We start from the raw sequence: 25,328 nt of genomic DNA, 5'->3' as shown, positions 1-25,328 counted from the left end.
AAATCAGATGGAAGTAGTGACATACTTGTGGACAGTCCTATTGTACCTTGTTTAGAGGTGCTCTATTCTATAGGATTGAGCTTTTGGGGACTGTGAAGGCCAGGGAAGCATGAAACACTTTGTCCCGTCTCTACAAAAAATTCATAACTATACCTTCGGCCATGGTGCATAATCCATGTGAAAGTGTCCTTCTGAGATTGGGCAAATAGCGTTCATGAAGGGATGAACTTGGTTGGCTCTAATACTTAGGTAAGTCCTATTGGTTATACGTCTATCCACAAAGACCCAAGATGCCCATGATACTGTTGCTTCACTTCATCCTGCCTGAACTGTTGACACAAGATAATAAGCCTGCTTCGATTTATTCTGCTTGTGCTAAATTCTGACTCTCCTAGCCTGTGCTAACATATTTGGATTCATCTGATGAGATATGTGTAGCCACTGCTCAATGATCTAATGTTTTTTTTTGCTTTTTGGCTACCTGGAGTCTTGTCTTTCTGCTTCCTTCATATTGATCACTGATCATCTCCTATCTGTTTTAAAGCAAAATGAGTTGTGCATCCCGGCACAATAGTTGGAGCACCAGTGTTTTCGGCTACAATTTATAGGATTGTACACAACCTATTTCTCAGAATGTTTCTTTACATTTTCCACTGGGCCCCTTTCGTTGTTGAGTTCTGTACAGTCACAGGATCTCGTTCTTTGGATGCTTTTCATTGATTCCATAATTCTTGATATACTCTTGAAACCGTTGCACTTATTTTCGCATTCTAGTATGGATTTTCGCTAACGCAGGTTCGTGAAAACTTGCTCACTGCTTTCTAGGGTCCCTTTTCTAATTTTCAAAGAAGAAAGCTCCAATCGTGATAAGACAAGTGTCTCTAATAAAGTGGCCATTCGGTGTATGAACCAAGTCACGGTTACTTTGGTTCTTTATATAAAAAAGGTTTTCCACTTTCAGAACTTAGATTCCAAAAACTCTGTAATACTTAAGCCAACAAACGGGAGGTACATACCCACCCCAGATCCAGTGTAGGCTACCTGCCGCTGGTCAGGTTTCAGTGTTTTGGCTTCACCAGTGAAGTCACTTTGACAGCTCACATCACCGCTGTTGCCAATCACTGAGCTTGGCATTACTGCTGAGCTCAATGATTGGCTACAACGTTGATGCACTGAATCGACGTGAAGTCAAAACACTGAGACCTGAGCAGGGGCAGGGGCCAAGTTCTGGACTCGGGGGTGAGGGGTGGTGAGTAACTGCTGTATTTGTTATTTTAGGCATTTTGGAGATTTTGAGGTCCACTTTCTGGAAAGTGGAAGACCTCTTTAGTGCACCAAGTTTGCAACTTTTTCTGTGATTACAGATCTCAGTTTGCATATGTTTTGGCAGGAAATGGCCAAAACAGAACCAGTGTGCCCTCCAGAAACTATGGACAGTGAAGATATGCTATTTATGCTGTATACGTCTGGCAGCACCGGGAAGCCAAAGGGAATTGTGCACACACAGGCTGGGTATTTGCTGTTTGCTTCCCTGACACACAAGGTAAGTGTTTGCCAGCAATGTGGCTTTGTTTTTTATTCTGTAATATCACACAAAGTTTATTATCACTAATAGCTGTTTTCCCGTTAGTACGTCTTTGACTACAAACAAGGGGATGTGTTTGGATGTGTTGCTGACATCGGCTGGATTACTGGGCATAGCTACGTCGTCTATGGACCACTCTGCAATGGAGCCACCACCGTCCTGTTCGAAAGCACTCCAATATATCCAGATCCAGGTGAAGAGATGAGATGAGGTTTATGAGCGTATTTCCTTCTGTTATTGAAATGACTTTTTATTAGCTTAGGTAAACGTGTTATCTGCAGTGATTAGTGCCTCCAATAGCAACATAAGATAATGAGACCATATGTAAGCTGCGAGATAAGCAGTATATTCATTTATACAAGTGGCAAAGAGGAAGGATCATTTCCAGATGTCCTACAGACATGTAGTTCTGGCTGCAATCATTTTTCTATGAATTGATGTGATCTTTTTATAGCGATAGTTACTAGGTACACAACAAACGCTGCACGTGTGGCCATCTAAAAAGGCTGTTTTATCCCATATAGGAGTAAGGGGCTAATGTTTCTCCTTGATAAGAAAGCATGTGTGCTCCATGGGAAATAATATGCTAATTAGTTCTCTTTCAGAGGAAAGAAAGCTGTTTTATAAGTGCCAGCTATTGAAGGTAGCTATCCTGTAAGCCACTGTCCGACCTGTAGTGACAAGCCATGCAATATGACTAAGGATATAAGCAAAACCAGAGTCCCCTCGAAATGAAAGAGACACCAATCTTCACATGGTTCTTGCTACTCATCAGCTGCTTTTTGGGAAAGAAGGTATGCAAATGAGCTTTCATTAACAGGAAAGAAATCTACTCTCTAGTGCCACCTTTGGGTAGCTACCCTATAAATTAGTGGTACCGTGTCTGCAGATGTATGTGTGGCGCCCCTGAGGCTCGGTCGCCACAGAGGTACTGCACCTCCTCCTAAGGTGTGGTGCACCACCATCCAGGTAAGTTGGAGGCTCCTGACCAAGCTCCAACACTCACACCCCACACAATAGAGTAGTTCAGCAAAACCACATTGCGGCTCCTTGCTTAGAGAGAAGCAGAGCACCTTTGGTGGTTCCCTGCTTGGAACACTAGACGTGCTGGGAGGTGGGTGGAGTTTAGACTAGATATAAAAGAGCGGGACAGATCCAGCATTGGAGTTCAGTTCAGTCGGAGGAAGGTCAGTGAGAGAGAGCCACTTGGAGAGGAGTGGGGATCCCTGGAGGAGGCATGGAGGAAGGAGTGCTGCAGCTGCCTCAGTGATATGAGCCAGCTGGCACGGGAAAGGAAAGAAGGAGAAAGACATTGAACCGAAGCCTGAGCTTCCATAGAAGGGAAAGACAAGTACGGAAAGTAGGAGTAAAAGGGAACACAGAGGACTTGGGTTAGAGGAAGAACCCTGCCTAGAAGTTCTAAGCGCAAGGCCGGGCCCCGGTCCCCGAGGTTGTATGGACACTAATGGTTCTGCACCATCTAAGTGTCTCCACATCTTCACTGCCCTGGGACAACAGCCCTGCCTGTGGAGGGCTATACCATCAGTGCTGCACCACACCATCTGTCCAGGAGGATCTGTCTGCAGCGTCGGCTTAACACCTCCCTTGCCGAACACCACAGGTGGCGTCACGAGCTATTCAGCTAACTACTTTCCACCATTCACATCTTCCTATTACTTTGGCGCCCAGGGCCACGGTCCGGGTCACCGCTGCTGTGACACATACCACTGATACCGGCCCGGTACCGAGTACCCCACGGCCCTGGGAGGGCGATCCAACTTGGCGTCACGAACAGGATGACGAGACCCGATGCCATCGGGTTCTGTGTGCCTAGGATTTGTTGGACTTATAACTTTTGAGAATGTGCCGAAGACCCAATTTAATATACTGTAAAATGAACATTAAAAATGGCCATTGGTGTGGAGAAGAAGGGCGTGAAGAGATGGGAGGTCCTAGGAAAAGACCACGAACAGTCTTGGGCCTCCCCTGCCTGAATTGCTATGTGACAGCAGCATGGCCCACCCCTCGAGGGGTTCGTATACTGGCTTGGTATGGAGGCGCTGGAAGAAGACGCTGCCCCAAGAAGGAGGGGCAGAAGCCAATGGCAGGAAAGGGGCCGAGAGAGGAGGGAGAAGAACGCCAGAACGCCATCTTGGAGGAAGAGGGAAGGAGGCCTGCGGAGCGCGGGGAAGCGGATCTCCCCAGCACCATGGCTGAAGGCTCCAATCCCGTAGCAGAGATGAACCATCAGCAACTGGAGGACGAAATTGCCCAGCTGACGCGCCGCCTGCAACTGTGGCAGGAAGCGCTATGGACTTTGAACCTGCAGCGCGCCCAGGAGGGGCCTACACCTGCGGTACCCGCGACACCGGTACCCGCCGCTGCTGCACTGGACCTCTTCCAGGCAGACCCTGTGGAGCCTGGAACCGCTGCCATGCCACCGGCAGCGTACTTTGTTCCCTCCCTGCCGCTACTACCGGGGGAGTCATACACAGCACAGGGAGCTGAGGCGGAGGAAGAGAAGCCCCCGTCCGGACCTGACGTGGCTGCACAGGTCCCTACAGAAACCCCCGCGGACCCAGAGCCGCCGTTAGCTCCACCGCCGTCCCTGGTATCCCACCGAGCAGCGTCCACTGCCACTACGCCTGAACCGGAGCAGAGACCGCACCGCCGGGAGGCACCAGGTTTATACCCCGGCCCTCCTAATGGGTTGCCCCCCCGAATTCACGTTATCAGAGGCAGGCTTGCAGGAACTCAAAATGGGGCAGTTGGAAGAGTCAGCTGAGGGCACTAGACTGTCGGAAATGGGGAGGTGGAGGAGGTCCCTACTGAGAAGGGTACGGCTGGAGCAGGCGCGTACGATTCGGCATCTTCGGGGATTGGATGAGTCTAGGTCGCTTTGGGATAGTGACCTCGGGATCCCTTGGCTGCCGAGTCCCCATGTCGTCGCCTATCAGCGCCAACAAGCTGCAGCATCCCTCGGAGCTAGGCCACGCACCAGAGCACCGGAACTAGCAAGCAACCAACAGCAGGATGAAGATACCCAAGGTGTTACATCTGGTAGCAGTACCCAATCACCAGCTTCCAGAACCCCAGGAGGGGACCAGCACTAGTAACTTACACTAACTATCGTTACCCAGGAGGGTTTATTTGCACCGTTGTGCCTTTTGTTCTATTTTTGACCATCATGGTTTAGTTTTGTTTTTTTCCAGAGTTGCCCTGTGTTGTTGGCAGCCTTTACATTTGAACTTAGCGATCATGAACTTGGAGTGATCCAAAAACTGTGTTTGTAAATAGTTGCACCTCTTTAGGTGCTGTGAGAATCATGTGGGAATAGTGGATGAGGGCAGGTATATCTCGCCCAGATTCCTTTCCTATGTGGCCTAGTCTGGTCAGTATCGCACCTGCTTGCTAATGAATAATGGGAGGTGGATATAAAAGGATGCCAGGTGGTTGTGTGAGTGTCTCAGCCTGGGAACACAGAGAGCCTGTCTGTGTGAGAGACACACGTGAGTGGAAGCAGTGCCCACTGCAACTGTGGTTTGGCTGGACGGGAGAAGCCCACCAGTTGGTAGTTAGGTTGTCCATTGTTTAGTTAGTGCCGGACAGGCAAGGATTTGTTTTATGTTTTATTTCCTTTTTGCATTGCTTTCACCATTAATAAACCTGACCCAGGGTCAGTTACACCCGAATCCCAGCTCTGCGCCTGAGTTTCATGCTGAATGCACGTGACCTTTGACCCCAGCAAAGGCGATCCCGGAGTGTTTTATCACATTGTGGTGGAGAACGCGGGCATCACGCTGCAAGCATGAGCATGGAGGACGTGGTGAAAGCGCTGGTACAGTCCACCGCCGTCCAGCAAGAAGCTAATCGGGTGATGATGGCCCAGCTGAAGGAGTTGGTGGACATGACAGTTGCCGATCGTTCGCTTCTCCAGCAGGTGGCGCAGCGCTTGGCAAGCTTACCTGAGCTTAACCTGGAAGCCGAGTCGAGAGTGATTCACGTGAGTCGGTACTGGCAGAAAATGACGACCGAAGATGACGTCGAGGCATACCTGACCACGTTTGAACGGACGGCGGTGCGAGAAAAATGGCCGAAGGCACGATGGGCCGGCCTGATTGCCCCGTTTCTTTCCGGTGAGGCCCAAAAGGCGTATTATGACTTGGAACCTGAAGCTCCGCAGGACTTTGACAAATTGAAAGCCGAGATCTTGGCCCGGCTGGGAGTGACTACCGCTGTCCGGGCACAGAGAGTGCATCAATGGACTTATCAGCCGGATAAACCACCGCGGTCACAGATGTTCAACCTGATCCACGTGACGAAGAAGTGGCTACAACCCGAGGTGTTGACAGCGCCAGAGATAATCCAGAGAGTCGTCCTGGACAAGTACCTGAGAGCTCTACCGCCAGCCCTGAGGAAGTGGGTAAGCCATGGAAATCCTACGACGGCAGATCAACTGGTGGATCTGGTTGAACGTTACTCCGTGGCGGAAGGACTCCGAGACGACGCTACCCCACCTCGTTCTTCATCATCTCCACGTGGAACCGGTAAGACTGTTCCAGGGAGTAGGGGAGATGGAAAAATCCCTAAGACAGTGGGGGAGGAAAACGGGACTACCCGCACTGCTAGGCCGAGAGTAACGAACTATGGTCTAAGCAAGGGGCCCGTTAGGTGTTTCCGCTGCCGAGAGATGGGACATATTGCTGCGAACTGTCCGGTCACTACTGAACCCATGCAGTGCGACGTCACAGACTCTAAAAACCGCATGTCTATGGTTGCACGGGTAGTGAGTGTGAATGCCGGTCAAAAGGATGTGGAAAAACACTTGTGTGATTTAACTGTTGATGGCAAAAATGTGGTGGCATTGTTAGACTCGGGAAGTGTGGTGACTCTGGTGAAGGCCAGTCTGGTGTCAGCCCCGACTGGACCATCAGACAAATTTTCTGTAACGTGTGTGCATGGAGACACCTGTTCGTACCTCACCACGGTCATATGCATTACTACTTCCTATGGGTCTGTGCAACATAAAGTGGGACTCGTCCCGGCGTTATTGCATGATGTTATCCTGGGCCGGGATTTTCCCCACTTCTGGCAATTGTGGGAGAGTCAGTTGATGCCCTCGGGTAATCGTGTACATGATTCTTCTCCCAGGCCGCGTGTGGGTCCCGAACCCCTGGAAGAGGTCTCCCCGAAAGACTTGGGGGAAGAGTTTGCGGGAAATGACCTGCAGTTCCCGTTTTCAGTCATGGCGGGTGATACAGAGGAGACCGGGGAAGAGGAGGAGGCCGACAGCCGTCCACCTCCCCGTTTGCCGGATTTAGAAGTTCAGAAAGATGACTTCCAAAGCGAGCAAATAAAGGATCCTACCCTTTCTCAGGCTAGGACAAATGTAAAAGTGATAAATGGGGTACCCGTAGAACCTGGCTCTAGGCTGGCATATCCTTACATGGTTCTGGAGAATGATTTACTCTATCAGATAGAGAAAAAGGGGGAAGATACGGTGCAACTGTTAGTCGTGCCAAAACTCTACCGGCGGCAGGTGCTGGACCTGGCCCACGGACATGTGATGGGAGGTCACCTGGGAGTCCAGAAAACCACCGAAAGGATATTACACTGTTTTGTTTGGCCAGGCATGCATCACGATGTTCGTGTATATTGTGAGTCTTGTCCTGACTGCCAAGCCTCTGCACCTAAGCCCCGGTTCTGTAGCCCTTTGGTACCCCTACCTATTATTGAAGTCCCGTTTGAGAGGATTGGGATGGATTTAGTTGGGCCCCTTCCACGGTCTGCACGTGGACACCAACATATCCTGGTCATCTTGGATTATGCCACTCGTTACCCGGAGGCCATCCCTTTGCGTAACACGGCCACCAAGACGATTGCCAAGGAACTGGTGCATGTGTTTAGTCGGGTCGGTATACCAAAACAGATACTCACCGACCAGGGGACCCCCTTTATGTCCAGGATAATGAAGGAGCTCTGCCGATTGTTACAAATCGAACCGTTACGCACCTCCGTGTATCACCCTCAAACAGACGGGTTGGTTGAACGGTTCAATAAAACTCTGAAGCAGATGCTGAGAAAGGTGATAGACAAGGATGGGAAGAACTGGGACTATTTACTTCCATATTTGCTTTTTGCCATCAGGGAAGTACCCCAGTCTTCCACGGGATTCTCGTCTTTCGAGTTATTGTACGCCCGACGTCCTCGCGGACTGTTAGACGTTGCAAAAGAAACCTGGGAGGGTCAGGTCACTCCATTTAAAACAGTGATAGATCACGTCACACAAATGCAGGACCGTATTGCGGCTGTTATGCCTATCGTCAAAGAACACATGATACAGGCTCAAGGAGCCCAAAAAAGAATCTATGATAGGGGCGCCAAGATCCGTACGTTTGCACCCGGAGGTAGGGTGTTGATCCTGGTCCCCACGGTGGACAGTAAGTTCCTGGCAAAGTGGCGGGGCCCCTTTGAGATCAAGGAAAGAGTTGGTGAAGTAAACTACAAAGTATACCAGGCAGGTAAATGGAAACCTGAACAGATTTATCATGTAAATCTGATAAAGCCCTGGAAGGATCGGTCTGCCTTGTCAGCGGAGCTGGCCCGTCCTGTCTGCTCGCATACTGTACCGGAGGTACGGGTTGCAGAGACTCTCTCGGAGCGGCAAAAGACTGAGGTCAGGCAGTTTCTACTTCACAACCAAAAGTTTTTCTCAGAAAAACCCGGGCAGACTATGCTAATGAAACATGACATCGTAACGGAACCTGGTGTCACAGTTCACGTAAAGCCCTTCCGAATCCCGTGAGCGCGCCGTGAAGCCGTTTCCCGAGAAGTAAAGGCAATGTTAGAGTTAGGAGTCATTGAGGAATCGCACAGTGCGTGGTCCAGCCCGATTGTGCTAATTCCTAAACCGGACGGCACCATCCGGTTCTGCAATGACTTCAGGAAACTGAATGCGGTCTCAAAATTTGATGCCTATCCTATGCCCCGGGTCGACGAGTTAATAGATCGGTTAGGAAAAGCCCGGTATATTACGACCCTAGATCTAACAAAGGGGTATTGGCAGATCCCTCTGGCTGAGGCTGCCAGAGAAAAGACGGCATTTGCTACGCCGGAAGGTTTATTTCAGTATGTGTATATGCAGTTTGGACTGCACGGGGCACCGGCGACCTTCCAGAGACTGATGGATCGAGTCTTGAGGCCACATAGGCGGTACGCTTCGGCCTATTTGGATGACATTGTCATTTACAGCTTGGACTGGGAGACTCATCTCCAGAAAGTACAAGCTGTGATTGACGACCTGTGGGAGGCAGGTCTAACCGCGAACCCCAAGAAATGTCACATCGGGCTAGAAGAAGCCTGGTATTTGGGGTATGTAATTGGGAGGGGTGTTGTTAAACCCCAGGTTGATAAGATTCAGGCGGTTCAGGACTGGCCACAACCTGTCAACAAGGTGCAAGCCTTCCTGGGGATCGCCGGCTATTATCGCCGGTTCATACCCAATTTTGCAGCCATCGCTACCCCCCTGACAGATCTTACAAAAGGGAAAGACTCCGTCATGATTAAATGGAGTTTAGCGGCTTAAGAAGCCTTCCATAGCCTAAAACGGGCACTTTGCTCTCAGCCCGTACTGGTGACTCCGGACTTCTGCAGCGAGTTTGTGGTACAAACAGATGCCTCTGATACCGGTATCGGGGCCGTACTCTCACAAGTGAGGGACGGAGTGGAACACCCAGTCCTCTATCTCAGCAGGAAGCTGAATAAACACGAGCAAAGGTATGCAGTCGTAGAAAAAGAGTGCCTCGCCATTAAGTGGGCTCTAGAGGCCCTCAAATATTACCTGGTGGGCCGAAAGTTCAGGCTGATCACTGACCATGCCCCTCTCAAGTGGATGCACTTGAACAAGGAACGGAATAGCCGGGTGACCCTGTGGTTCCTTTCCCTGCAGGCCTACACTTTTACGGTGGAGCACCACCCAGGGGTACAGATGGGAAATGCCGATGCCCTGTCCCGAGTGCACTGTTTGGCGGGTGTCATTGCTCGACCGGAGTGGTCTGAGCAGAAGGGGGGGATATGTGAGAATCATGTGGGAATAGTGGATGAGGGCAGGTATATCTCGCCCAGATTCCTTTCCTATGTGGCCTAGTCTGGTCAGTATCGCACCTGCTTGCTAATGAATAATGGGAGGTGGATATAAAAGGATGCCAGGTGGTTGTGTGAGTGTCTCAGCCTGGGAACACAGAGAGCCTGTCTGTGTGAGAGACACATCTGAGTGGAAGCAGTGCCCACTGCAACTGTGGTTTGGCTGGATGGGAGAAGCCCGCCAGTTGGTAGTTAGGTTGTCCATTGTTTAGTTAGTGCCGGACAGGCAAGGATTTGTTTTATGTTTTATTTCCTTTTTGCATTGCTTTCACCGTTAATAAACCTGACCCAGGGTCAGTTACACCCGAATCCCAGCTCTGCGCCTGAGTTTCATGCTGAATGCACGTGACCTTTGACCCCAGCAAAGGCGATCCCGGAGTGTTTTATCACAGTGCCCTCTCTTGGTTTTACATAGGACACTTTGCGAAGATTACGTCTACCTCATTTGGAGCATGAGTCCAATCAAAGGACACTGCAAGAGATCCCGGCTGGGAGCAGTGTTCAGCACTTACAAGAATTGTTGAAAGTTTTAATGTGAAATATTTGATAATGATGTATCTTATGAGAGTATTGGTAACTAGGAAATGGATTTTATATAGAATTAGGAATGTTTTAATACAGAAATGAAAGATTTGAATAAAGAATTGAAAATGTATATGATGAACCAGGCATCACGCTTGTCACTCAGAGTTGAAAGAAAGTAGAAAATGTGCACTAGAGAGAAAAGAAATGTGTACTAGAGATGGAAAGATGAAGAATACTGAAGTGATAGAGAGAACAGACAATAGCACTTTGAATTAAGTATTGTATGGAAAATTTCACTTTTGACTTAGAATTTTAGATGGTTAATAACTGTTTGCAACGTTCAAGAATGAGTGCCTCTCACATTGGGAAGTTTAGCATAGGAAATGTTTGTTTAGCATTAAAGAAATTTGTATGTTCCAGTATTGTCAACTTTGTTTGCCTTGCAGCCCACGGATGGGCTGTGTTTAACGAAGGGGTATGTGGCACCCCAGAGGCTCGGTCGCCACAGAGGTACTGCACCTTTTCCTAAGGTGTGGTGCCCCACCATCCAGGTAAGTTGGAGGCTCCTGACCACGCTCCAACACTCGCACCCCACACAATAGAGTAGTTCAGCAAAACCACATTGCGGCTCCTTGCTTAGAGAGAAGCAGAGCACCTTTGGTGGTTCCCTGCTTGGAACACTAGACGTGCTGGGAGGTGGGTGGAGTTTAGACTAGATATAAAAGAGCGGGACACTTCCAGGATTGGAGTTCAGTTCAGTCTGAGGAAGGTCAGTGAGAGAGAGCCACTCGGAGAGGACTGGGGATCCCTGGAGGAGGGATGGAGGAAGGAGTGCTGCAGCTGCCTCAGTGATCTGAGCCAGCTGGCACGGGAAAGGAAAGAAGGAGAAAGACATTGAACCGAAGCCTGAGCTTCCATAGAGGGGAAAGACAAGTACGGAACGTAAGAGTAAAAGAGAACACAGAGGACGTGGGTTAGAGGAAGAACCCTGCATAGAAGTTCTAAGCGCAGGGTCGGGGCCCGGTCCCCGAGGTTGTATGGACACTAATGTTTCTGCAGCAGACACCGGTGGAGTAGTGGGCTGTAAATGCACTACTCCCATCTAAGACTTGGGGGCACAACAGCAACACGGATAGAGAGCCGGGACTCAGGAGTAGAGAGTCCCCGAAGCAGGCTACAGCTGTCTGCCGTACAAGTAGAGTTCTTGGGAACATCTGTCAGGAGGAACTCCAGTGTAACTCAGTACTAGGAGATCATCACACTTAAAGGCGCTATAGAGGAGACGTTCGGAAAAGGCACATAAGTTGGCGGGGTGTGGAAGGGAGCATTCCATCTTGCCTGGAGGTTGACTGAGTCCCTGACCCGGAGGACACGGCACAGAAGCGGGCACTACAGACTGTGAGTAAAGCTTTGGAACTACATGCCCTGGTGTCCTCCATTCCTTCCTGCGCCCGTCCGCCTGGCACTGCTACATCTCCTGCGCCAAACACTACACCATCTAACTGTCTCCACATCTTCACTGCCCTGGGACAACAGCCCTGCCTGTGGAGGGCTATACCATCAGTGCTGCACCACACCATCTGTCCCGGAGGATCTGTCTGCAGCGTCGGCTTAACACCTCCCTTGCCGAACACCACAGGTGGCGTCACGAACTATTCATCTAACTAAATTCCACTATTCACATCTTCCTATTACTTGGGTGCGCAGGGCCACGGTCCGGGTCACCGCTGCTGTGACACATCCCACTGATACCGGCCCAGTACCGAGTACCCCACGGCCCTGGGAGGGTGATCCATATGTCTCTGTTTTTTAGAGGACATTCTGGTTTGATTTCTATCCTTTAGTCATAGTCATAGTCATTTTCAATATGCAAATAATTTTTGGATTAGTCAATGAGGTGTTTGTTTCCCCAGACTAGTCATCCCACATACCATGTAATCACACCTCTGTGGGCATGATAACATGATTTGCAAGACCTGGCCTGAATTTCTTTCCTACATGTCATTGCGCCTTTAAAGCTGAGTGTACACTCGCCGGCTTCAGAGGCACCCAGCAAATGTCCGGAAACAAAGAAGAAACCTGACGTCAGCAGAACAGAGCTGATAGTGAATTGCCAACTGGTATACTGCTCCTCTTTGGACGTCAGCCATCTTCTTCGCCGCTGAACAAGCACAGTGAACCTCTGAAGCCGGGAAGGGTACACTTTGCTTGAGAGGCGCACAGCGCATGTCCAGAAGCAAAGAAGAAGCCTGACGTCAGCAGGACAGAGCTTATAGCGAATCACCAACTAATCTACTGCTCCTCCTTGGACGTCTGCCGTCTTCTTCTCTTCCGGACATGCACAGTGCACCTCTAATGCCAGGAAGCATATGCTTTGCTTTAGAGGTGCAGTGATGTGTAGGAAAGAAAGTTGTGCACATGCGCCAGACGCCGGCTCTTGCAAATCATGTTTAATGCCCACAGGTTTGTGATAACATTCTGAGTTGGACGACTAGTCTGGGGAGACTATCCCCCATCATCTAGTCAAAAGATTATCTGCACCTTAAAAATAGACTTTAAAAATACTTTTTGTAAACATTTGTTAACATCATCCAGGTTAAAGGGCTTGTTAGGCAGGATATGTATATTGGAATATACAATTGCTTGTTGGTTGGAGGGCATGAGGGACCAATCAGGTTCCCTTTATTGAGTCTGATATTGGCTCGCTATCTCCAGTAAGTGGCACTAGAGAGACAGCTTTTTTTCTTTTTAGAGGGCTAATTTGCATCCACTCTTGGAAGTCATGGCATAATGAGTATACCGCTACTTCCTAATTGGTGGGGGACATGTTAAAAACCCCTCAAATCTTCAAAATAAAAGGTCCACAGCGCTAATTATTAGATCCTTCAATGATGTTCCCTACACAGCCACTCTCTGCCATGATGCGGTTTCAATTACGTCACTTTAATAGAGTTGTGTTGCAATATCCTGTACAGCGGGTGTCTGGGAGCATCACTGTGCACCAGAACTGTTGAAATGGCTATGTTTCTTGAAAAATCCCCACACGACACACACACAGATTAGAATTTTATGACATATTCTGTTTAAATGCCGCAATATTATTAAATGTGAGGCCCTCCATTAGGTTATATGCAGGGTTACTATCTATATATATAAAGCTGAGTGTATCTATGTGTGTCTGTGTATGCATCAAGTCATGCCCACTCCACGCATAGCCTCACTTACTCCACATGCAAAGCCCCATCCACAAGGCCCACGTTGTTAGCGCACATGGGCGGAGACACATTCACCTCGAAAGCCACCCTGGAAAACTCACCAGCTGCAACGTCCCAGCCACTGCGAGCTACAATCAGGGCTGCCGCCTTCAGAGTAACAGTGTGCAGCAGGCACAGGCCACATCTGGCTCCGTCGTGTCTAGAATGGAGTTGCTCCTGTGAGGCATGATGTCAAGGGAAAGGGAGGAGCCTCATGGATAACACCACTGTGCTCATAACAGGAAGTTGCTGTGTGGTGCTGCTGAAGAAGTAGGCTGTGTATACGATATGCTTTATTGCAATTAGTGCAATTTCTCTTGGGGTCAAGTGTTTCCAATTGTATATGGAAGAGGAGTGTGAGGTGCTGCCAGAGGAGGCAACTATAAAGGAGAAAATCTGTGCTGCAGAAAAATGCTTTGTGTAAAGGAGGAGCGTGAGGTGCAGGAGGAGGCTGTGTAAAAAGCAGGAGCATGAAGTACTCCTTAACTGCCGCCGTTAAAAGTTGTATCGGCAGTCATTAAGGGGTTAATATTGTATTAAAAAAAAATTTGCTTCAACAATCATTATAATTTCTTATAACTAACCACAGTTAGTTACTATGCCCGGGCAACGCCGGGCTCTTCAGCTAGTTTTAAATAAATGTAAGTAAGCAAATATATGTTAGAATTATACATAGGTTTAAATGGTGGTTGGAAAAAAATGAACTTATTTTCTCTGACCAGAACCTGACAGCTGATACATGCCGCCCAATCAGTAAGCTACATCTATAAGATACTGGCTGCGTGATCACAGCCAGGTCTGTTTGGCTCTGAAGTGCTGCCGTATTTCAGAAAAAACATACTTTTAGTAGCCGCCGTAGATCAAGCAGCATGGCAGACTAGTCGGACAGAAAGGTCTCTGGTGGCTTCTACCCCGCCCCCCCCCCCCCGCTGCCCTGGATTGACAGATCTCTGCCCATATATATGAGCAGTTTAAGGCCCCCTGCTCCCTATGGACTGGATGTAAAAACAATGGCTGGTGGTAATTTACCCATGTTACTTGCTATGACCACTAAACAATTACCTGAACACTCCGAGTACAGGTGCACGCAGCAGAACCTCCTGCAGCTAAGCATTAAACTATAGTTCAGCACTATTTCTAATTAATCACAGAGGTGTAGAATGAGGCGGAGGAACTCTCTGCAAGTACAAACCATTTTTTTCAAAACATATTGACTTTGCAGAATTTATGAGATTGGATAGCTGCCATTTTAGTGATGTTGTTGAGTGGTAAAACTTTTATAAGAATATTCTCGTGATTTCGAATGGGGGTTCATCACAGAATTAGTTTTATGTCCGGCAGGTACGTAGGTGACATTCGGACAAAAGCTCTTGTGACTTTTATTACTGTATATTGTGCTTTAATATGAAAGCATGACATTTACAAGTGAGCTGAAATGTTCTGCCATGAATTGTAACATGTGGATGATTAAGATTACATCTCTTATAAAGGTTGTTGATAATGTTCCTTAGGTCGCTATTGGGAGACAGTGGAAAGGTTGAGGATTAATCAGCTTTATGGCGCACCAACTGCAATACGCCTCCTGCTCAAATATGGGGATGAATGGGTGAAGAAATACGATAGGTCATCTTTGAAAATGCTGGGCTCAGGTAGGAGATAAGGACTGGTTAAATGCCTACATTTGCATATGTTGTAGAATTCCTTATAAATAGGTTGTCCCAAAAAAACACAAAAATCAGTTTCCTGCAAGATAAATGTATGATCTGTGAAGGTCCAAACTCTAGAAACCCCAAAATTCACAAGAAATGGGATCTCAAAGTTTCCTTTGGGAATAAAGCATTGGTGAGCATGTGCGACCACTACTCCACTAACTATATGTTGCTTAGTGGTCGCGCATACCCATTACCACTCCATTCTCATAGGGGACTTTAGTTGTCTTAGGCTACTTTCACACATCAGGTTGTTTCCGACAGGCAGGATCCGGCTATTTTTTTAAAAAACAGATCCAGCAAAATCTGCCGCTGGAACCGGTTTTCTCTCATTGAATTGTATTAGCGCTGGATCGCGTCGCATGGCCTTCCGTTTCTTCCAGTTTTCGTCGGATCCGGCTAAATTTTTGATTCCGGCATCTGGAAAAAACATCTCTAGTAACATTTTTTGTCTGCGGCGAAAAAACGGCGCTTCCGGCTTTTTGCTATAATGGAAGTCTATGGGCGCTGGAATGCGCCTGATCCAAAATAGCCTGATCCGGCCCCCGGATTCGGTTTTTAAGTCTGAGCATGCTCAGATCCAATTGGCCAGCCCCCAGGACGTTTGGGAGCCTCCCATGGGCTTTTTAAAAAAACATATCCGTCTTAAAATGGATAAAAAATGGAAGAAACGGATGGAAAACTGATGAAATGGATCCGGATTTTTGCCGGATCCGCTAGACGGATCCGGCGGAAAAACGGATCCGTTTCATCAGTTTTTCACACTTGACGCCGGATCCTGCCTGTCAGAAAAAACCTGATGTGTGAAATTAGCCTTAATAAGTGGAGCCCCCCTGCAGTCACAAACCCCTTGATGGTTTAATAAACATGACAAAACTTGTTTCTGCGTAAGAAGTTATGAGAAATGCGAAATGCCGCTAGTTGGAAAAGCAAAAACAGTAGCATTTTTAACAGATGCAACATTTTTCATACCATAATAGAGGTGAAACTTAAAGAGTACCTATAGTTTTCCTTGCTTTCCATGTAAGAAAACAATGGACAGACACAGATTGCTGAATTTACCAATTAACATCTATTAAAAAATGATGGCAAGTGTCCCTAATGGACCCCTCAAGGTGCCAAATTTCAAGCAAAAGTTGGATTCGAAGTTACAGATTGTAGAATCATTGCATGCAGATCAAAACCCAGGAATAAAAAGTCACAAATTTTATTACAAATATGACATGAACAACATAAAAAAGGTTATACTACAAAAGTGGTGCAGAGATGTTTTCAATTACCCCCATTGTTATAGACCTTTTAGTTGTGTACATGATTGGCCTATTGATACAGTGTCTGTGCACACCGAAGACAGACTTAAAGGGGTTGTGCAGAGACAGAGCATATGTTAATCAATACATCTTGGAATAAAGATAAGTTCCACAATTAAATGTATTAATCAGAAATGTTCCTGTGCTGAGATAATCTTATAAATGTGCCCCTGCTGTGTACTGTGTAATGGCTGTGTCTGACCCTTCAGGGACATGGTCTGATCATACTACAGCTCTTGGGCAGGGGAGAAAGAATAAGTGACTATACAAATGACATAGCAGTGGCTTGCAGCAACTGCTTTCGGTGAGGTAAAACATTTCCCTGCCTATTTTATCATAGGAGTGAGTTCTTCTGCCGAGTCTCCAGTTCCCAATGCTCATCATAAATCAAGTTAGTGAGGTAGGAGCTCTGGCTCCACATGTCTTTGACTTGACTTATGATGAGCTGAGAGTGCTGGAGACACAGTAGAAACACTTGCTCCTGTGACAAAAGAGGCAGGGAAATATGTTATCTCACAGAAAGAATCAGCTACGATGAGCTAACAATGTTCCTGCATGGTCAGACGCAGCCATTACGCAGTACGTAGCATAGCAGAAGTGTTAGGAACGGCGGAACGCACTAAATAAAAACATAAATAAAGTGCGTTCGCCGCTCGGGGTCCACCGTGCGGTAGATGGAAAAACCGCAGCTAGATGGTGACAGAGCAATAAGGCGGTAGTGTGCACAGGGTTCAGACGACACCCAGGTACACAGAGCAATCTCTGTTGAACTCACAGAGCTGCAACAACAAAAGGGAAAAAAACACAATAACGCTGAGCCTGTTAGAATCACAGGAGCTCAGCGAAACACACGCGGTAAACGGTCACAGGACTAGCCCAAGATGGCGTTTCTACATCCGACTAGACCTACCGTGACAACCGTGTGAATAGTGTCGCAACCGCGAACACGCAAAAGGCTGCTACTGCAGCGCGGTGTGGATAGTGCCGCAGAGTGACACCGCTGTAATGCATGTGCGATGTAGGACGCTAGCAAGTGTGCCTAAGGAGCACACAATCGTAATATCCAAGGATAGGGGTTTCAAATGAGTCATGCGCGCTTTTTATAGCAAATGGGACCTTCCGGAAGTCTCCAGATCTCTGAGCTGGACCAATGGAATCTGGAGCAGGAGCTGAGCACCTGACTCCCGAACTCCAATGGAAGATCGTCCCATGAGCATGCTCAGAGGATGGAAAGAAGGACTTAGCCTCTGTAGAGAGTTGCTGCAAAGCAATCTCCTCTGCAATCTCCTCTACAGTAGACAATGAGCAGGAGACTGCAGAATGTGAGGGTCTTGATTCCTGCCTAGTAATGGCAGAAATCTGACTCCTAACATTACCCCCCCTCCTAGGGCCCCCCCCCTCCCTGAACATTCCGACCCACCAGCCTGTGCCCGACAGTGGCATAGGCCTCAGACTCGTCCGAAGGCGAGCCTGATGTCCTGGTAGGTGACACAGAAAACCGGGACACACGAAAGGCATCAGAGGAGGCAAGGTCGCCAGGTTTCAGAAGGGACACCCGGGAGACGATGGGAGCGGGAGTTACAGTGGAACGCCGCCGTGTGTCGGCGGCAGTCGCCACACTCCGTCTGGGAAGGCTATCCTGAGCACATGAGGTGCATGCCCGAATAAATCTTTTAACGTCCCAAGCCCTGTGTGGCCACTAATGCGACCCAGCCAGAAGCTTCGTGGTCTGCATATAGCCACGGTGGCCATCCGCATTGGACGCGTGTGCCCACGCGAGAATCTTAGGCCTAAGGCGAGGAGGAACAAAGGTCTCGCTAACCGGCTCAAAATCTGACCATTGCGAGGCGCTGTCATCCTGAGAAACAGCGTGTAGACGGTGACAACCAAAAATGGAATCTTGAGCCGGGCGCGTCTCAAGAATGGCGCGAGACACCTCCATGGGCTCTGGGGATAGAACCTCCGGCTCGGGCAGCTCTAGAGGCTCAAACAAGTTGGGAGCCGGAGTAACTCTCCGTTTGGAGTGAGCACGCTCCATACCGCGCTCCGAAAAACAGAGGTCAATATGGGTGGAAATGGAAATTAGCTCTTCCAAACTGGTAGGAATCTCTCTAGTAGAGAGAGCATCCTTAACGTGGTCTACTAAACCTCTCCAAAACACAGGGATAAGGGCCTTATCGGACCACTCCAACTCGGAAGCCAGTGTCCGAAAACGGACGGCGTACTGAGTAACTGAGAAGGATCCCTGGGACAAAGCAAGCAGCTGAAGAGAGGTGTCGTGCGTGACCCGTGGACCGAGAAAGACCTGCTTGATGGCTGTAAGCAAGTGAGCAGCGATCCGAATCTCTGAGTCACCACGCTCCCATAAAGGCGTAGCCCATTCCAACACCTTGCCCGACAGTAGGGAAACAATAAATGCCACCTTGGCCTGTTCCGTAGGGAATTGCTCAGCCAGCAGCTCCAGATGAATAGAGCACTGGCTGATGAAACCCCTACAGGAGGCGCCATCCCCAGAAAATTTATCGGGCAACGGGAGGCGGTTCCTATTTTGGAACAGAAAAAGCAGAATTTATATCACAGGTAGGAACTCAGCCTACCATAGTTCATTCGTGACCTTGTACCTTTTTACTTCTGTAAGTTTGACACTACACACAGAGAAAGGTTACTTACATGATAAACGTATAATATATGCTGTAGATTATGCAGGATGTCTTTTTTTATGAAGTTCACAAAGAACAACATAAGTTTCCTTCATTATTTCTATCTGTAAGGCCGGAGTCACACTACAGTGAGATACGGCCGAGTCTCACAGGTTAAAACCAAGCTCTGGCACCAGGACTCTGGAGCGGAGCGTGCAGCTCCATGTATTGCTGTGCGGCTGCACACTCCGCTCCGGAGTGCCGGCGCCAGAGCTTGGTTTTAATCTGCGAGACTCGGCCATATTACGCTGTGTGTGATCCCGGCCTAACATTGATGGAAGGACGTATTAGAACAGTCAACAAAAAGTATTATTTTTATGAGTCACAGTATGCCTTCTATGTGTCGCATAAAATTTTAAATTTCTCAGATTGTAAAAAGCAAAAAGAAGCAAAATAAAGCATCTGGTTAAATAAGGCACATTCACGAGACAGCAGCACATCAGGATTCACATGCAGGTTAATCGGGTTTAGTAGTTGGTAGTATTATATGTCACACTTAACAAGGGACAGAAATTCCTGCTGTCATTCTCAAAACACTAGAGAAACAAACACATTACTGGGACCTGGTTGAGTCCTGTGATATTGTCACATGCTCCGGAAAAAGTTGCCCTGTCTGAACTTGTTTCTCCTTGTCAAGTTCCACTAGGTCACTGCCATTAATCTAAACAGTGCAATATGTGGTAGCAGCTTTGGCTTCATTAACCTTCTTCTATCATTTCAGTGGGTGAACCAATAAATCATGAAGCTTGGGAATGGTTTTACAATGTGGTCGGGGATAGAAGGTGCGATCTTGTGGACACATGGTGGCAAACAGGTAAATCATTCTGATAAGTGAGACTACCTTCAAAACTTACAGTACATGAAGACTGTGCAAACAGATATGAAATATATATAAAATGGAACATTGAAACATGCCAATTTTGACCCATAAATGCACCGTAACGAGAACTGATCGAGTATGTCCAAGGCTATTAGCTTGCATACTCTTCTACAGGTCGACGAATACTGATAGGAACAGAGCAATTGTTAGTATGATCGCTCTGTCCTCGTATAGCATCTTGTCATCTGCAGCACATCTTCTGTTTATGATGTGCTACCGATAACACAGAGGATGGTGTGCTGCCGATACCAATGATTTTTATGCTTGAATCTGATTCCACGATGAAGGAGCATTTTATTGTTTGTTAGGTGATCATCATCATGTTTATGCAGGCCAATAGTAGGTAAAAAGCATTTTTATGAATACTTCTTCACCATTGACCAATCTAAATGCACAATAATACTGGTCATAATGAAGTCCTATTGGTGCCATTTTTTTCGCTGGCACAAATTGTAATCTCTGTTGCTAATATATGTGGCATAGGTGCCTTTTGAACATCAGATATTTAAAATTGTATCTTGTATTACTACCTTTTACCTAGATTACAGGCCACCTCTGCAGACAAGCATCGATAGCCAAACATGACAGTGCGTACACGTTATTTATTTATTTATTTTTTTAGCTGGTAAGCACTGCAGCAAAGCTTCAGTGCAGTGTTTATAAGCTGAAAAAAGAGCTTGTAAGCACTTTGCATGTTTGCCCACCGCTGCTTGTGTGCTGAGGTGGCCGGTGAGTAGCAATAGAAGATACAATTTTAATTATAGGGATGTGGATTTTATTAATTATTAATTTGGAAAGTTGCATGATTTTACAAGCACTTTCCAATTATACCAGTCTTTGAATATGTGAATAGCCCCTTGACTTTCTCGAAGCATAAGGGAAATACGGTAGATGCTGCAAAAGACAGTGCAAAATCACCCTAACAAGAGTCTAAGGCCCCGTGATGTCCAACACTCATTTTTCAAGAATGAAGAGATCATCATAAAACTTTTCCTTAGCAAGTCATTCATCATTACGTCAATGTCCTTTGTGGTTTGTCCCCCCCCCCAACAATTATCCTGAATTAATTATTTACTGTACATGCAATGTTGAAGACAAATGAAGTCGTTTTTTTTTCTTTTTTATGCTCATTTACATAGCACCATCATATTCCATAGCGCTTTACAGATATTTTCATCAATGTTCCCATTGGGGCTCACAATCTAAATTCCCTGTCCGTATGTCTTTAGAGTGTTGGAAGAAACTGGATGAAATTCACACAAACATGAGCAGAACATATAAACAAACATATGTTGTCCTTGGTGGGAACCCAGGACACCAGCGCTGCAAAGCAACACTGTTAACCACTGAGCCTCCGTGCTGCATATGGCAGTTGGTCCAGTTTACTAAAATACCCCAACACATATCTGCGCAATCGTACCCTTACACTAGTGGGATACATTTATAACCACTGAGCCACCGTCCTGCAGATGGCAATTATTCAATTTGACTAGAATACCCCACCACATATCTGCGCAATCCTACGCTTACATTAGTTGGATACATTATAACCATTGAGCCAATGTCCTGCAGATGGCAATTAGTCCATTCGACTAGAATACCCCACCACACACACTACCGTTCAAAAGTTTGGGGTCTACCAGACAATTTTGTGTTTTCCATGAAAACTCATACTTTTATTAATCAAATGAGTTGCCAAATGAATTTAAAATCTAGTCCAGGCATTGACAAGGTTCGAAAAAAAGATTTTTATTTTAAACTAGCTAAAGACCCCGCGCTGCCCGGGCATAGTAACTAACTGTGGTTAGTTATAACAAATTATAATTATCCTCCATCCCATAGGCCCATGCCCATATACCCATCATACATATCCACCATCCCATAAGCCCGTGCCCATATACCCATCATACATATCCTCCAACCCATAGTCGAGTGCCCATATACCCATCACACATCCTCCATCCCATAGTCCCATGCCCATATACCCATCATACATATTCGCCATCCCATAGTCGAGTGCCCATATACCCATCACACATCCTTCATCTCATAGTCCCATGCCCATATAACCATCATACATAGCCTCCTTCCCATAGTCCAGTGCCCATATACCAAACACATCCTCCATCCCATAGACCCGTGCCCATATATCCATTATGACATCATCATCACCATGGCAACCGTTATGACATAACCGTCACCATTGCAACCTATTAAGACATCATTGTCACCATGGCAACCATTGTGACAGCATCTTCGCCATTGCAACCTATTATGACATTAGCGTCACCATGGCAACCATTATGACATCATAATGAGGGGCGGGGCTTGCAACCTATGATGACATCAGCGTCGCCATGGCAACCATTATGACATCATAATGAGGGGTCGGGGCTTGATACACACACACTTTTTCCCCATTATGTAGATAGGGGCAAAATTGTTTAGTGAATTGGAACGCGTGGGGTTAAAATTTCGCCTCACAACATAGCCTATGACGCTCTCGGGGTCCAGACGTGTGACTGTGCCAAATTTTGTGACTGTAGCTGCGACGGTGCGGATGCCAATCCCGGACATACACACACACATACATACACACCCACATTGAGCTTTATATATTAGATAATAATTTTCTCCTTCAAACTTTGCTTTCGTCAAAGAATGCTCCCTTTGCAGCAATTGCAGACCTCTGAAATTCTAGCAGTTAATTTGCTGAGGTAATCTGGAGAAATGTCACCCCATGCTTCCAGAAGCCCCTCCCACAAGCTGTTTTGGCTTGATGGGCACTTTTTGCGTACCATACGATCAAGCTGCTCCCACAACAGCTCAATGTGGTTGAGATCTGTTGACTGCACTGGCCACTCCATTACAGATAGAAAACCAGGTGCCTGCTTCTTCCCTAAATAGTTCTTGCATAATTTGGAGGTGTGCTTTGGGTCATTGTCCTGTTGTAGGATGAAATTGGCTCCAATCAAGGGCTGTTCACAGGGTATGGCATGGCAATGCAAAATGGAGTGATAGCCTTCCTTATTCAAAATCCCTTTTACCTTGTACAAATCTCCCACTTTACCAGCACCAAAGCAACCCCAGACCATCACATTACCTCCACCATGCTTGACAGATGGCGTCAGGCACTCTTCCAGCATCTTTTCAGTTGTTCTGCATCTCACGAATGTTCTTCTGTGTGATTGAAACACCTCAAACTTGGGTTCGTCTGTCCATAACACTTTTTTTCCAATCTTCCTCTGTCCAGTGTCTGCGTTCTTTTGCCCATATTAATCTTTTCCTTTTATTAGCCAGTCTCAGATATGGCTTTTTCTTTGACACTCTGCCCTGAAGGCCAGCATCCTGGAGTCACCTCTTCACTGTAGGCGTTGACACTGGCGTTTTGCGTGTACTATTTAATGAAGCTGCCAGTTGAGGACCTGAGAGGCGTCGATTTCTCAAACTACAGACTCTAATGTACTTGTCTTGTTGCTCAGTTGTGCAGCTGGTCCTCCCACTTCTCTTTCTACTCCAGTCAGAGTAGTAGGGAGTAGTACACACCGTTGTAGGAAATCTTCAGTTTCTTGGCAGTTTCTCGCATGGAATAGCCTTCTTTTCTAAGAACAAGAATAGACTGTCGAGTTTCACATGGAAGTTCTTTTTTTCTGACCATTTTGAAAGGAACCAGCAAATGTAATGCTTCAGATTCTAAACTAGCTCAATGGAAGGTCGGGTTTACAGCTTCTTTAATCAGCCAAACTGTTTTCAGCTGTGCTAACATACTTGTACAAGGGTTTTCAAGGGTATTCTAGCCATCCATTAGCCTTCTTGCACAGTTAGCAAGCACAAAGTACCATAAAAACACTGGAGTGATGGTTGTTGGAAATGGACCTCTATACATCTATAAAGATATTGCATTACAAACCAGACATTTGCATCTAGAATAGTCATTTACCACATTAACAATGTCTAGAGCGTATTTCTGAATCATTTAATGTTAGCTTCATTGGAAAAAAATGCTTTTCTTTCAAAAATAAGGAAATTTCGAAGTGACCCTAAACTTTTGAACAGTAGTGTATCTGCGCAATCCTACGCTTACATTAGTGGAATACATTTATAACCACTGAGCCACCGTCCTACAAAGCAACACAGCTGACCACTGAGCCATTGTACTGCAGATGGCAGTTGATCCATTTGACTAGAATTCCCCAGCACATATCTGTTCAACCATACGCTTATTTCATATATCCTAACTGTTGTGTAGTTATTTAGGGTAAGCTATTGACACAGTCGCCCCTCTCATTCATGGCAGAGTGTGACGTATCAATAGACAACCCTGGCACAATAACATCACTAAAAAGCTCCAGCAAGTTTCCAGGGTTGCAGAGCTACGTTGGAAGTAAACAAATTCGCAAGATGATTTCACTGCATTCCAACAGAAAACACTCACTTTCAAATCTGCCCTCACCTCTGCTGAGCAGGCCTACTTCACAACCCTCGTATCTTCCCTATCCTACAACCTCAAACAGTTATTCAAAACTTTTAACTCCCTCCCCCGCCCACCACTGTCCCCTCCTACCTCCCTCATCTCTGCTGAGGACTTTGCCACACACTTCAAAAATAAGATTGACCAAACAAGGCAAGTCTTTATTGTTCAACCAACACAACCCCTTTGCATACCAGACCAATGCGCTTCAGCCATAACCTCCTTCTCCAACATCACTGAAGGAGAGCTTAATTGTCTCCTCTCCAAATCACACCTCACCACCTGTGCACTCGACCCCATCCCATCCCACCTCCTCCCCAACCTCACCACCACACTTATCCCATCCCTAACCCACCTTTTCAACCTACCACTAATTTCTGGTACCTTCCTTTCTGCGTTCAAACATGCCACAATCACGCCTATCCTTAAAAAGCCAACCCTCGACCCAATTGCTATGTCCAGCTATCACCCAATATCGCTGATCCCATTCATTTCCAAACTCCTGAAGCAGCACATCCACGCTGAATTTTCCTCCCACCTCCCATCTAACTTAGTCTTTGACAGTCTACAGTCTTTTTTCCATCCCCATCATTTCACTGAGACTGCCCTGACCAAAATTACTAACAACCTACTTGCAGCCAAAGCCAACAGACAATACTCTATACTCCTCCGTCTAGACCTGTCCTGTGCTTCCGACACAGTTGACCACTGCCTCCTACTACAGATCCTCACCTCCTTTTGCATCAAAGACCT

The 25,328-nt window shown here is 47.0% G+C and overlaps 1 protein-coding gene across 2 annotated transcripts in view; it reads left to right on the top strand.

Annotated features, from left to right (window-relative positions):
* Positions 1 to 25,328, top strand: part of ACSS1 (acyl-CoA synthetase short chain family member 1) — a 189,384-nt gene that overhangs the window by 70,758 nt on the left and 93,298 nt on the right. For both annotated transcript variants that reach the window (XM_073557471.1, XM_073557470.1), the window contains exons 5-8: positions 1,391 to 1,543; positions 1,631 to 1,778; positions 15,018 to 15,155; positions 19,946 to 20,038. In XM_073557471.1, coding sequence (XP_073413572.1) covers positions 1,391 to 1,543; positions 1,631 to 1,778; positions 15,018 to 15,155; positions 19,946 to 20,038 — 532 coding nt within the window. The remainder of the gene's footprint in view (positions 1 to 1,390; positions 1,544 to 1,630; positions 1,779 to 15,017; positions 15,156 to 19,945; positions 20,039 to 25,328) is intronic.

Source organism: Dendrobates tinctorius, unplaced genomic scaffold (assembly GCF_039654945.1).
Source record: "Dendrobates tinctorius isolate UK_male_01 unplaced genomic scaffold, ASM3965494v1 ptg000250l, whole genome shotgun sequence".
Taxonomy (NCBI): Eukaryota; Metazoa; Chordata; class Amphibia; order Anura; family Dendrobatidae; genus Dendrobates; species Dendrobates tinctorius.
The sequence above is the reverse complement of the archived record's forward strand: the minus strand, read 5'-3'. Positions and strand labels throughout refer to the sequence as shown.